This window comes from Urocitellus parryii, chromosome X (assembly GCF_045843805.1).
Source record: "Urocitellus parryii isolate mUroPar1 chromosome X, mUroPar1.hap1, whole genome shotgun sequence".
NCBI lineage: Eukaryota > Metazoa > Chordata > Mammalia > Rodentia > Sciuridae > Urocitellus > Urocitellus parryii.
This window is the reverse complement of record NC_135547.1, coordinates 66337616-66352616: the sequence shown is the minus strand read 5'-3', so window position 1 is coordinate 66352616 and position 15001 is coordinate 66337616. Positions and strand designations below refer to the sequence as shown.

The window sequence follows — 15001 nt, the reverse complement described above, 5'->3', positions numbered from 1 at the left end:
ATGGCAGTAATGGATGCAGAACAAGGTAAATACACCTAAGGCAACTGTACACTTACAAATGGTTGCAATAAATTTGAGGTCATGTATATTTTACCACAACAAAAAATAAGGGAAAAAAGGTTAGCAAGTATAGAATTCCTTGCAATATAAGAAGCACTGTGTCACAATGATTATGGTTTCTGTAAAAGTCAGGGCAAAATTTTTGTATTAAATGTGGAAAGACACCACACATTTTGTTAATGGATATTTGGAGCAAGGATTGCATTTTATCCAATTATTGCTACCTTATATAAAATGTATTATTAAATTATGAAAAAGATAATAACTCAAACATTATCACATGTTAATCAGAGTCAAAAAAGATTCAACTAGTGTATGGTTTATATTGTTGGAATGCTTCCTTTAACATCAAGTACATAAATTTTTCTTCATAAAGTTAAAAACACATTTTACAAGTAGATCATTTAATATTTTCAGATTTCAAGACTTAAAATTTTTATACATACCAGAACTGAAAGATGAACACGATATCTGAACTCCAGGTCTTGATCTCTCAGTAAATTTCACTGGGCGATCTCTGAAGGAAACAGGAGGATTTTAAAAAAATGTTTACCTTGTTCATTTAATAGGCAAGAATCTTTGTAGAGTTGTTTTCTGTTTTATTTTGTTTTTTGTTTGAGATTACGGTCTTACTGTGTTGCCCAGCTGGCCTCAGATTCCTGGACTTAAAGGATCCTCCTACCACACCTCTGCTTATAGATGCATGCCACTGTGCCTGGCTTAATGGACAAGAAGCTTAACACATTGCTGGATATTGATTTATTTAGTGACAATATTATAGAGGAAAACTAAAGGGATATGGCGAGTAAGTACGATCATTAAGGTTAAAATTAAATAAATCTTTCCAGGCGTGGTGGCTCACATCTGTAATTCCAGTGGCTCAGGAGGCTGAGGAAGGAAGATTGCAAGTTCAAAGCCAGCCTCAGCAAAAGTGAAGCTCTAAGCAACTCAGTGAGACCCTGTCTATAAATAAAACACAAAATTGGGCTGGGGATGTGGCTCAATGTTAGAGTGCCTCTGAGTTCAACCTCAAGTACCTAAATAAATAAATAAATCTTAGAAATATAATTTATGATCAGCATTATTTATACTTGTTAACATATTATCATGTTATTAGTACATCTTCTTATCAAGAAATGAGGCTCCTTACCAAAATTGTACATGTGAATTAAATAGTCACTTCAACATTGACTTCATTAAATTTTACTCTAAAATCTCTAACCATCAATTATTATAGGTATGGATATTAATAAAAACACACACATATGACATCTTTAAATATTTGGACTATTAAGAATACAGTAGTAAATAAAATAAACATGTTTAAATTTTCACAACATTTGTAAAATTCTTTTAAACTTACCTAAACTTCATTGTTTTTACATGCCATTGCCAAAAACAGATTGTTCCATCAGCACCAGTAGAAGTGAGGTATCTGGTTGTGCCTTTAGTTGATGGACAAAACTTTAAAAGAAAAATCTGATTCAAATATAAAGTTTCTATGTTCAAAATAATTTCAATCAAAGCATGTTTTCAGATTATAATCACTTTTTAATAATGTAATTAACTAAATTCTTTTAAGAATTTCAGTTTCAACACATTAAATTTCCTAGAATAATAAATAACTTTTAAAAATGTAAAATACCAAAAAATAAAATAAAAGGGTAGTTGACATTAGGATAAAATACTTTGGTCCTAAAAAAATAACTACCTTGGGCTCATTTAACATAATACTCCAATAATAATATTTTAATAGCTTTTAGTGGAGAATACTCATGAGGTCATTACTAGTTGAACCATTTTTTATGTAAAAACAACTGTGGAATTTTAGAGTTATGGATAGAACATCAGAAATATGCCTAAAAACTATGATTAGAAAATTTAATATTTAAGTATTTGAGTTTTAATATCTTAAAGACCAACTTCAATGAAGTATATTTTGATCTTTTAAAATTTAAACCATTTTCAATTGTATTCATGTATAAACTAAATACATCAAATTTTTGTTCAATCATTGTGGAAAAATAGACTAAGAAAAAATATAGGTAAGTTACCATTTTTAAAGAACTATTATTATGCTAGAAAAACCATGTCCTTTATCATATAGCTTCTCAGGCTTTGACCATCAGTATTTTACATGCTCAAACAAGAAAATCTTAGAGAAGGGTGGGCCACCAGGCTCTTGGTGTCTAAGACACAAGAATAAATCTGAAAATCAGACCAGAATAGCTAGGATTCCTGTGAGTTTTTAAAATCCCAAATAGAGATAATAAATAATTTCCATTTGAGATTGAGATTACATTTACATATCAAGATACACAGGATTGAAATACATTTTGAACTCAAAAGAAAATCATCATTATAGATATTAAATCACTTAGTTTTCTTATTTATAAGCACAGAACCTCTAAAGACTTCAAAGTTAAATACAAACAAAATTATTCATAACATATTTGTCAAAATACTTTTTTCATGTATAACTGAAAAAACAAATAAAAATTTAAAAAATAAATTGAATTAAAACAAAAAATTATCAGTAAAAATTATCCATTAATAACTGAAGTACAGTAGAGAAATAAGGACTCTGAGAGTGTCTATACATATTTTCCTTCCTAAAACAGAAAAGCTTTCACTAGAAAACTTAATTCACAATCTATAGCAAAAGTCCACCAACTATGACTCACATACCAAATCCAGCTTTTAGACTTTTTCTGCAAATGAGGTTTTATTGGAACATGGTCACTTTATATTGTGTATATGGTTGCTTTTGCACAATAAAATTAGAGTTAAGTAACTGTGACAGAGATTGCATGGTCTCTAAATCTAAGGTATTTACCATCTGGCCTCTAAATCAGCAATCTTTGATCTCTAGGAATGATAAAATTAACAATAGTATATAATTTTATTAATTTTGAAAAAAAACACTCACTAAAACCTTTATTACCTCCATTACATTTAACTTATCTCATCCATCACAATGGGCATCTGACCCACTAATGTTCCTTAATGAAAACATTTAAAATAAGAAATTATATTAGGGGTTGTTTAAGAAATGTATATTCTGGATTACAAATACATACCAATTGTAGAAAAAATAAGAAACTCAATAAAGTAACATAATTTTACCATTCAAGGCTAAACACTATTAGCAGATCATTTTATTGTGTTTAAAAGTAATAGAAGAGAAACTGGAAAGATAATATACTATAAATTTATGTAAACTGTTAATAAAGAAATAATGAAAAAAAATGTATAGAATGCCAAATAGTAATCATTACTATGGAGAAAAATGAAACAAAAAAGATGAGATAACAGAGTACTTGTGGGTTACAATTGCAAAGTGGTCAGAGGTCTCCATGAGAAGGTGACATTTACATAAATTACTTAAAAATTAAGAAAACAAAGCATGTGAATATTCGGGGAAGACAATTCCAGAGATGGAAATAGCAAAAGCAAAGACCTCGAATATTCAAAAAATTAAAGAAGATGGCAGCTAAACCAGAGTGAGAAAAAAAATCAAGTGTTAGAAGATGAGGTCAAAGAGAGGGAGCTGGCTTAGAAGGTAGGACATCAAGGTTTACTGTAGACTGACTTTAATTCTAAGACTAGAAGTGGTTGAGGGTTCTCATTGCCAGTGATATGATTTAACTTCCATTTTAAAAGCAACTGGATGCTCTGTAGAGGCTATACTAGGGCAGGGAAAAGGGAAGAAAAGAAACAAGATCAGTTAGAAGTTTAGTTTAAAAATCTAGGCCACAATGGTGTGACCTACTTTGTATACAATCAGAAAAGTGAAAAAGTGTGCTCTATTTGTGTACAATGAATCAAAAAGCATTCTACTGTCATGTGTAACTGTTTAGAACACATAAATAATTTTTTTAATGAGAAAAAAATCTAGGCCACGGATGACAGTGTCTTAAAATAGGTCACTACTGATAAAAGTCATGAAAATTTGCAAGATTCTATATATATATTTTAAAGGTTAGCCAACATCATTAGCTAGTAAGTGGACACTCAGTGAAAAGTCAGGGATGAGTACCCTGAAAAATTAGAAGCATGAAATTGTCATGTGTTTAGATGTTGCTATGGTTTGATGTTGAATGTCTCCTCGAAGACCATGTTAAAGGATTAATACTCAGGGTGATTCTATTGGAAGGCATAGTCGAATGGGAAGTACTTAGAGGGTCTTTGAGTGTGTAACCTCAAGGAACTATAGGACACCAGTCTGTCTTTCTGACTTCCTTTTGGATGATGTCATCTCTTACACACAATGTCTCCACCATGGTGGGATTGCTTGCTCCAGCATGCTCCTGCCTTTGCTATTTACACTGTGAAGTAGTACAGCCAAAGGATAATTGCCAAGCCTACACTATACCATTAGGACATAACATTCAAAATTGCAAGGTAAATAAATCATCTTTTCTTCAAAAGTAATCTTCTTCTGGCATTTTATAGTGACAGAAAGCTAATACAGATGGGAAAAGTTTGAAGAGAAATAGGTCTGAGGAAGGAAGATGAGTTTAATTCGAATATGTTGTTTCAGATGCCTAAAAGATATCCATGTGATGATGCCAAGTATGTAGCTGAATAAACAAGTATAAGAGCTAAAAGACAGTTAGTTCAAAGATCGGGATATGTTTGAGAGTTATAAGTTTACATATGTTTGAGAGTTATAAGTTTACAGATGCAGTTCAAAGCCATGAAACTATATGAGATCACTAAGGGAAAGAGTGAGTCAGCGAAGGGGCACATAGATTTACAAGGTACCCCAACTTGTAAACAAAATAAGAAAAAAAAATCAAGTGAAATTATGAAAAAAATTAAACACTATCATAAATATTTTCAATATAATCAAATAGTCATTTTATGTTACATGAAAGTATGTCCAATAATCAAGTCAGACATGATAGTGGGAACACATGGAGCAGATAACCTTAAATTAAAATCCATTAAATAATTTCAACTAATCAAAATTTTAAAAAGAAAAATTTCAAACCCATTACACACTGAAGCCAATCATTGTTAATTCCCTATAAAAGGTGATATATTATTAAACTAACACCCAAAAATGGGAGTAATGATCTTCAACAGTGGCATCTTAAACCAGAGTGTAAAACTTTCAGAAGGACTTCTGTTTTGCTGTCAACACAAGTAAGTAGACAAGACTGAAACTTTGTTAGTTCTGTTAAATAAAAGGTCTTTTGGGACATCCAGGCCTTTAAATATCAATATCTAGTAAAAATATTATATGGTCAAATACTTAAAAGATGCCAATGTATTTTATTGCAAATATATAATTGAAACAAGAAATCACTGAAACTACAAAATAAAAATTTGCCCAAGATTAGACAACACACATGTTAAATTTGATTGTCAAACATTTTGCATTAAATATTAGAACAAAGCATGCCAATATTCTAGTTAAAACCTGTTTATATGGTAACAGGTTTTAGTGCACTTTAGAAAACATTTACTCCTTTCTTCAAAAATACAAGTGACATAAATAAAACATGTCACACTATATTTGAAAAATCTTTTCAATCATCTTTTTATTTGTTTCTAAGGAGAATAGATTTATATGAAAAGGGAACTTTGAACCAACCTGTATTCAGGGTAGGAACAAAAAACCCTTGTGGGGGTAATTTTCTGGTGCCAGTCTTTGTGTTATTATCCATACAATGTAATAAAAATGAGAGAATTCTCATCTGCATTACATACTTTAGAGAGATCATTTTTCTTACCTGTATGGAAGTAATAGAAGCTGAATGTCCCTGCAGGACAGCAACTGGTGCACATGTTCGAAGACACCATACTCTTACAACTTTATCACAGCTGCCTGCGGCAATAAGAGTATTTTCATAGTTAACAGCCATGTCAGAAATTTCGGCAGAGTGCCCTCGAAGTGTAGCAAGGAGACGTCCATCATCTGTAGCCCAAATTTTCACCAAACAGTCATCTGAACCCTATAGTAACACAAAAGGACAGAAGATTAATAATGAAGCCAAAATTTGCCATCCACTCCCCTAAAAATACTAAAAGACAAAGCAATATTTTTAAGTTACTTGTAAACCTTTGCTTCTGAGTCTACTCTCTATAACTCAGATCTAGTATCAAACACAAACTATATCCAAATGATAAGACTGATAAAGCATTGTCCAATTTGGCATTGGTACCTATACAAAACTCCTCAGAACTCAAAATATTTTAAACTTGCTTGTAAATGATTTGTCATTAGGTATTGCTTACTTATTTTTTCCTTACATCTAACATTCTTTTTTCTTAATTGCTTGAATATTTTTTCTACAAATACTTCTAAATTCAACTTAAAGTCTCCCTCATTTCTCAGGAAACCAGAGGCCATTAATAATCTTCAGTGAAAACAGAATGTCAAACTTCCTATTATTTCAAGAGCTTTAAATATATTAAAAAGCAATTTTATTCTACTGTGGCAGGTAAGATACTTAATAATCTATTAAAAGATGGCATTCACCATCCTCAGTGTGATCATTAACATCCAAATATTTAGGTGATATACTTGAAGACATGAAGTTATCAAAGTAAGAGAAGTGTGAAATGAAATCTCAGGAGTCATAATTTCTCAAAATACAAATCCAAACCACTTCCTCTTCTATAAGCAGAAAAAGAAGATTATGCTATTAAATGCACCCCTATGTAAGGAAGCAATAAAATTAATATTTCTTAGAAATGCAAACAGTATGACTTGGTTAATAAAAGTTCAATTTTAAAAATAACTAGTAGTAAAAGAAAGATACAAAATAATGACTCTTTGTTTCTGGTAGCAGGAATTGAACCTAGGAGCCCTTAACCACAGAGCCACTTTCCTGGCTTTTTTTTTTTTTTTTTTTGAGGCAGGGTCTCCCTAAGTTGCACAGGGCCTTGCTAAGTTGCTAAAGTTGACTTTGAACTTGCAATCTTCCTGTCTCTGCCTCCTGGGTCACTGAGATAAGAATATAAGTGTGCCAACATGCCCAGCTACTACTCTTCATTAACTGTGCAGTTCAACTATTCAGTCACAAGGATGATGGAATCATTAATTAAGCAAAACTGTCAGCAATTACACTGTGACACACAGAAAATGCATTTAAATAAATATTTGCTAAAATGGAATGAATACACTCATTTTCCATAGATTAACCACTCCTAGAATATAATATATTCTGAAGAATTATTTTTTAAATTAAATCCCCAACAGATAATGAACATTATAATTCACCCTTTATTTATATAAAACAAGGAAAAAAATTAAATTCCTACTCATCTTTTCTTGCATTCTCAGGTCCAAAAAGGATGAACTCCTTACAAAGCACAATGCAATGCCATGAAATCTATCTTCAATTCTTATAAGTATGTAACAATTTCATATCATAAATTTTAAACTCACTGTAAAAATTCTTCTCCCACTTCGGTCAAATGCTACACAGTAGACTGAAGATAGGTGTCCCAGAATTCTCTTATGCATCTTAATGTGCTGGTAAGCAGATGAAGGAAAAATATGGCTGAAGCGACTACATCCGGTTAATTGCCTGGCAGAAGTGATATTTACTGAAAAAAAATAAAATTAGAGATTAATTTCTTAAAATCTAAAAGTCAAAACTATTTCATGAAATTCAGTTATGAATATTAAAACAAAGCAGGGTACACACGCCACAGCAATTCAACCCTGTGAGAAACTAAATTCCCTTAACATGTTTCATGGTATTATAAATTAAAGTTGACTAAAACAATGCATTCACAATACTTATCTATTAAATCTAAGGTTCTGATGTTCTGCTTGGCTTATTGTGGTTTCTCAAGCACATTCACATTTTCCCTTTCTTGATATACTACAATGAGAGACTCGATCACTTTAAATATATAGATAAATTATCCTATAACACAAAGGAATTAAAATTTTAAAAAACTGTATTTGGTTAAGTATATACATCTTAAAATTTATACAGGAAATTTTATAAACTCCTGTCCTATCTTTTTAATATCTATCCCTAATATTTCAAAAATAATATAAGAGACCTACACAGTGAAGAGAGAAGGGAAGCTATGACACTACATAGATTTGAAATAGAAAACAATTCTTTCCAGATTTGTCTATGGTTCTCCCCGTTTTGGTTTCTGAATCTGGAAGTTCTTTTAGTTACAATGAACTTTTGAGACTTCATCTCCCATGAGATCATTTTAGAGCCTGTCACATTTTTGGTTTGTTTAGTTTTCTGAATTTTCTTTTAAAAAAAAAGCCAAGATAAAGCACATGTCTACACAATTCCCCTTCAAGTACCACCTGGATTCTGTCCATTTCTGAAATTGAGATCTGTTCCACATATAAGGATTTACAGCCATCTATTTCTGTGAAATTATTCCTGTCTATAGAATGGAAATACTTGACACCCCACATATTGTATTTTAATCAAAACAAAGGATTCCTACAAGTTCAAAGTCACCTTAGGGGAAGGTGACATTTACCACATTGTATAAATAATATAGTACAAGTGACAATAGCTTTATGTTTAAGCAAGGCAAAATTAAGGCAAGAACTGAGTTCTAGCTAGATTAGTACAATTAGAGCCATGCCACAATCAAAATATAAAACCTTTCAATGTCTCACAATCTTAAGAGCAATGAAGTCTGTCTTTCAGGCAAAGGTAGATCCACTGGCCATTTTAAACTGACAAAATGACAAAAAATTAATGATGAATAGGCAAAATCAGTGAAACTTTTAATGCAAATCATAAGAACAAATTAGTGATCTAGTATATAATACTGCAAGATGCTTAATATATAATGGTAAAGAATGTTGACCTAGGTAAGAGGGGTTATTTTGTTTGTTTTGTTTTGTTTTGGGTTTTCTTGCAGCTGGTTCCCAACCAACAAGAAATTACTACAACTGGAAGAGTAGGCAACCTAACTTGAGAATTTGGTAATCTTTTTCCAAACATTTCTCAGTAATCTGAGTTCCTTGAAACAATTGACCATCATTTCTGATTTCCTTTGTCTTTTCCACACTTTGCAGGTAGATTGAGAAAAAGGTATGTTACTTCAAGGCAATATTTTCTTATCTGAAGAACTCAGGATACTCCAGACTAGATGATTGTTAGAGGGGGCTTCCATACATTGTAGTGTGTTTAGCAGCAGCCTTGGCCTATGCCCACTACATGCTAGTAGTACAACCAGCACTAAGTTGTGAGAAGAAAAAATTCTTCCATGCACTGCCAAATATTTCCTGTAGGGGAAAAAAAACTACTCTACTTAAAAAAATCATAAGTATAAGAACAAAAACAATTAACTTGGAAAAAATAATAGAAAAGCAATTTTGAGAATGGGAGCAGGAGATAGAGAATGAGCCAATCCATGGACATGGAATAGCTTTTAATTTATTGTGTCTTCTTCAATTTCTGTCATCAGTGTTTTATTGTTTTTAATGTGTAGCTCTTTGATATCCATGATTAAATGTACTTTTAAGTATTTCAATTTTGATGTTATTTTAAATGAAATTGGTTTCATAATTTCTCTCTCAAATAGTTCATTGTTAGGGTATAGAAACACTAAGTATTTTCGTATGTTGTTTTTGCGACTTGCAGCTTCACTGGATTTTTTTTTTAATCTGTGTTAACTTTTTTTAAAATTTTAAATGTTTTTGAGTAGAGTCTTTAGGGGTTTCTCTATATAAGATCATGTCATCAGAAATAGACAATTTCACTTCTTCCTTTCCTATAGAGATGTGTTTTATTTCTTTTTCTTGCCTAATTGCCCCAGCAAGATCTTCCAGTATTATGCTGAATGAAGGTGAGAAAGAAGGAAATCATGTTTTGTTCCTGATCTTAGAGAAGAAGCATCCAACTTTCCATTGTTGATTATGATATTAGCTGTGGGCTTGCAAAATACAGTATTCTGTTGAGGTACATTTCTTCTATATCCATTTTTCAAAGGTTTTATTACATATGTATATTGAATTGTGTCAAATGCATTTTCTATATCTTTAGAGGTGATTATGTGGCATTTTTACCTTCTTTTTACTAACTTCTCCATCTCATTTATTGATTTAGGTGTTCTATACTATCCTTGCATTCAGGAATAAATGTTTCATAATGATAGTGAATGATCTTTGAATATGCTATGGAGTTCAATTCACTAGAATTTGTTTGATGATTTTGCATCTATGATCATCAGGAATACTGGTCTGTAGTTTCCTTTTCTTGTAGTATCCTTGTCTGGCTTTGGTATCAGAGTATTGTGACTTCTTGAGTTGAGTTCGAATGTACTCCATTGTTTTAGAAGAGTCTGAAGAGGATTAATGAGCCAATCCATGGACATGGAATAGCTTTCAATTTATTCAATTAACTTCTTTTTAACACTTTGGTAGCATTCAACAGTGAAACCATAAGAACCTGAGTTTTTTTTTTTTTTTTTTTTGATGACAGACTTTGTACACATTATTAGTTTGTTCATATTTTCTATTCCTTTCTGGTACAGCCTTGATATATTGTATGCTTCTAGAAATTCATGCATTCTTCTAGGTTATCTGATTTGTATATAGTTGTTCATAATACTCTTTATGGTTATTTGTATTTCTGTGGTATTGGTTTTAATAGCTCCACATTTTTTATTTTTTATTTTTGTTTGGCTCTTTTCTTAATTTTCTTTGTTAGCTTATCTAGATAAAGATTTTTCAACTTATTTTTTCAAAAAATGAACTTTTAGATTTCCTTTTACTTCCTATTATTTTTCTAGTCTTTTTTTCTGCTCTGATATTTATTTCCTTCTTTTGTCTAATTTTGGTACTACTTTATTCTTTCTCTAGTTCTTACAAGTATAACACTAGGTTTCTTACTTGAGATCATTCTTTTGTCCTCTAGACATTTATGGCTACAAACTTCCCTTTGAGGACTGATTTTACATCCAGTAAGTTATGGTACATTCTGTTTTCATTTTTATTTGTCTCAAGTAATTTTTTTTTCTAATTGAAATTTAATTCTTCTTTGACCCATTGGATGTTCAGGAGTATATTTTAATTTTCACATATTTGTGAGTCTTTCAACATTTATCCAGTTACAGGTTGAATATCCTTATCCAAAATGCTTGGAAATATAAGTTAATGATTTCATATTTGGGGGTATTTTATAATATTTGGATATTCATGATAAGGTATCTTGGTAATGTGATCCAAGTCTAAATAAAAAATGTATTTATGTTTCATATACACCTTACATATATACCCCCAATATGAATTTATATATTATTTTAGTGTAACTACTTTTTTACTTTGAGAAGTCACATCAGATCAGGTGTGAAATTTTCCTCTTATGGCATCATGTAATCACTCAAAAAGCTTCAGCTGTTGGGCATTTTAGATTTAGAATATTTGGATTCAAGGTGCTCAATCTGTATTTATTTCTAGTTTCATGCCACTGTATTCAGAAAAAATACTTAATATGATTTCAATATTCTTAAATTTGTATAGACTTATTTTGAGGTCTAAAATATAATATATGCTACAAAATGTTGAGTGTACATGTGAGGAGAATTTATATTCTATTGCTATTGTATGGAAGATATATAAATATTTCTTACATCCAATTGATGTGAGTGTGGTACAAGTTTAAAGTTTCCTTACTGACTTTCTTGTTGGGATGACCTGACCAATGTTGGAAATGGAATAATGAAGTCTCTTACTGTTGTACTGCAGTCTGTCTCTCCTTTCAAATATATTAATATCTACTTTATTTTGGTGATCCAATGTTGGGTACATATATATTTATATATAAATTCTTGATGAATATCTTTATCATTATCATATAGTGAGCAATTTTTTCTCTTTTTATGGTTTTCCACTCAGAATCCATTTTTTTAATATATTGAGCCACTCCCCCCTCTGTTTTGGCTTCCTTTTACATGGAATATCTTTTTCATCCTTAGTCTATGTGGGTCCTTAGAGGAAGCAGAATGGGATCATATTTTTTATCTGTCCACCCACTTGATGTCGAAAATATTCATAAAACTCAAAAGTAACCTATAGATTCAATCCAATCCCTATCAAAATTCTAATGACCACCTAAACAGACACTTCTCAGAAGATGATATACAATCAATCAACAAATATATGAAAAAATGTTCATCATCACTAGAAATTAGAGAAATACAAATCAAAACCTTTCTAAGATTTCATCTCATTTCAATCAGAATGGCAGCTATTATGAAGACAAACAACAATAAGTGTTGGTGAGGATGTGGAGAAAAGGTACACTCAGACACTACTGGTGGGACTGCAAATTGGTGCAGCCAATATAGAAAGCAGTATGAAGATTTCTTGGAAAATTGGGAATGGAACCACCATTTGACCCAGCTATCCCCACTCCTCTGTCTGTACCCAAAGGACTTAAAAACAGCATACTACAGGGGCACAGCGACATCATGTTTATTGCAGGACAATTCACAATAGCTAAACTGTGCAACCAAACTAGATGCCCTTCAATAGATGAATGGATTAAAAAAATTGGCATATATACACAATGGAATATTACTCAGCAATAAAAGAGAATAAAATCATGGCATTTGCTGGTAAATGGATGGCATTGGAGAAGATAATGCTAAGTGAAGTTAGCCAATCCCCCCCCAAAAAAATGCCAAATGTTTTCTCTGATAAAAGGAGGCTGATTCATAGTGGGACAGGGAGAGGGAGCATGGGAGGAATAGACGAACTCTAGATAGGGAGAGGGGTGAGAGGGGAAGGGAGGGGGCAGGGGTTAGCAAGGATAGTGGAATGTGATTGTCATCATTATCCAAAGTACATGTATGAAGACACAAATTGGTGTGAACATACTTTATATACAACCAGAGATATGAAAAATTGTTCTGTATATGTGTAATAAGAATTGTAATGCATTCTGCTGTCATTTAAAAAAATCAATTAAATTTTTTTTTAAAAAATTATGATATTTTGAATAGAAATAGAAAAAAATTACTAAAATCCAAATGGAACAAAAAAGACCGTGAGTAACTAAAGCAACCTGATCACAAAGAACAAAGCTAGAAGTATCACATTCCCTGACTTCCAAATATAAAACTATTATTTCAAACCAGCATAATTTTGGAATAAAACATATATATTGACCAATGGAAAAGAATAGAAATTTATATTCAACTAATATTCAACAAATGTGACAATGAAGAAAGGCATGTTCTTCAATAAATGGTGTTGGAAAAACTGAATAGTCACATGGAAAAAGAATAAATGATCCAGACCTCACACCATATGCAAAGATTTGAGCAAAATGTATCACATTTAAATGCAATATTTGAAGCTGTAAAGCTACTAGAATAAAACAGAAGCACCATAATAATGATTGTACAATAATTTCTGAGGACACTATAAGCACATGTAAAAAGAGTAAAAAATAGAAAAATGGGATTGCATCAAATTAAAACACTTCTTCACAGTACAGAAAACAACAAGAGTGAAGAGACAATAAACAGATTTCGAGAAAGTACTTGCAAACCATACATCTGATAAGGAGCTAATACCCAAAATATATAAGGAACTCAAAGAACTCAACAGCAAGAAAACAAACTGACCCAATTCCCAGCAATTTATCTGAACAGACATTCCAAAAGATACACAAATATGAAACAGGAACACATACACACACAAAAAAAATGTTCAACATCTCTAACCATCTAGGAAATTGAAATTAAAACTACAAGGAGATATCACTGCACAACTGCTAGAATGGCTATTATGAAAAAGATAAATGATCACAAGTGTTGGCAAGGATGTAGAATAAAGAAAGCCCTGTAGACTTTTGGTGAAAATGCAAATTAATAGTCATTTTGGAAAAAATATGGAGGCTCCTCAAGAAAATAACATAAGATACAAAAATCTCTGTCCAAAGAAGGTGAATTTACTATGCTGAAGACATATCTATAGTTCCATGTTCATTTCAGTATTACTCATAATAACCAAGATTTGGAGGAAACCTCAGGATCCATCAACAGATCAATGGATAAAGACAATGTCGTATATATACATAATGAAATATTATACAAGGATGGAACTAAAGAATATTATGCTAAGTAAAATGAGCCAGGCACAGAAAAATAAATACTAGGAGCTGGGGTTGTAGCTCAGTGATAGAGTGCTTGCCTAGCATTTGTGAGGTACTGAGTTTGATCCTCAGCACCACATAAAAAATAAAATATATTAACAAAGGTATAGTAATATTTCAAATTGCTTATATATAGATTTAATACATTTTTAAATTGTATAAATGACATGTAATAATTACACATATTTAGAGGTACAATATGATATTTCAATAAATGTATATATTGTACAATGATTACATCAGGATAACTTATCAATCACATCAGACATTTATCATTTATTTGTATAGGAAACATTTTCAATCCTTTCTACTTAAAGTATCTTACCTGTACAGCTCATTTCCTCCTTTATATATTTATCTTCTAGATTATATCAGCTAGCCATTGTATCATTTTCTAAAAACTAGGTATTTTGTGATATTAGGGATCAAACACAGAGCCTCAAACACATCAGGCAAGCACTTTTACCATTGGTAAAAATTGGATATTTTTACCATTGTCCTTAGCTATCAGCAAAATTAATTTATTTCAGTTTAATTTCCTATGTTTCCCCAACATTAATGTTAAGTACTAATGACCAAGTAAATAGAGACAGTTTAAGATAATATCAGTCATGCCATTGAAAGCCTCCAATCATATTTTAAAGAATTAATCAGTGGCTCAGGAGCTGAGGCAGGAGGATTGCAAGTTCAAAGCCAACTTCTGAAAAAGCAAGGTGCTAAGCAACTCAGTGAGACCCTGTCCCTAAATAAAATACAAAAGAGGGCTGAGGTGGGTGTGGCTCTGTGGATGAGTGCCCCTGGGGTTGTGGCTCAGTGTGAGGCACTTG

At 31.5% G+C, this 15001-nt stretch overlaps 1 protein-coding gene across 1 annotated transcript in view; it reads right to left on the bottom strand.

Annotated features, from left to right (window-relative positions):
• Brwd3 (bromodomain and WD repeat domain containing 3) overlaps nt 1–15001 on the bottom strand; it is a 118423-nt gene that overhangs the window by 64421 nt on the left and 39001 nt on the right. Inside the window, exons 7-10 of the mRNA XM_026414526.2 lie at nt 7463–7623; nt 5802–6023; nt 1424–1524; nt 507–577 (exon numbers count right to left, since the gene is read on the bottom strand). Coding sequence (XP_026270311.1) covers nt 507–577; nt 1424–1524; nt 5802–6023; nt 7463–7623 — 555 coding nt within the window. The remainder of the gene's footprint in view (nt 1–506; nt 578–1423; nt 1525–5801; nt 6024–7462; nt 7624–15001) is intronic.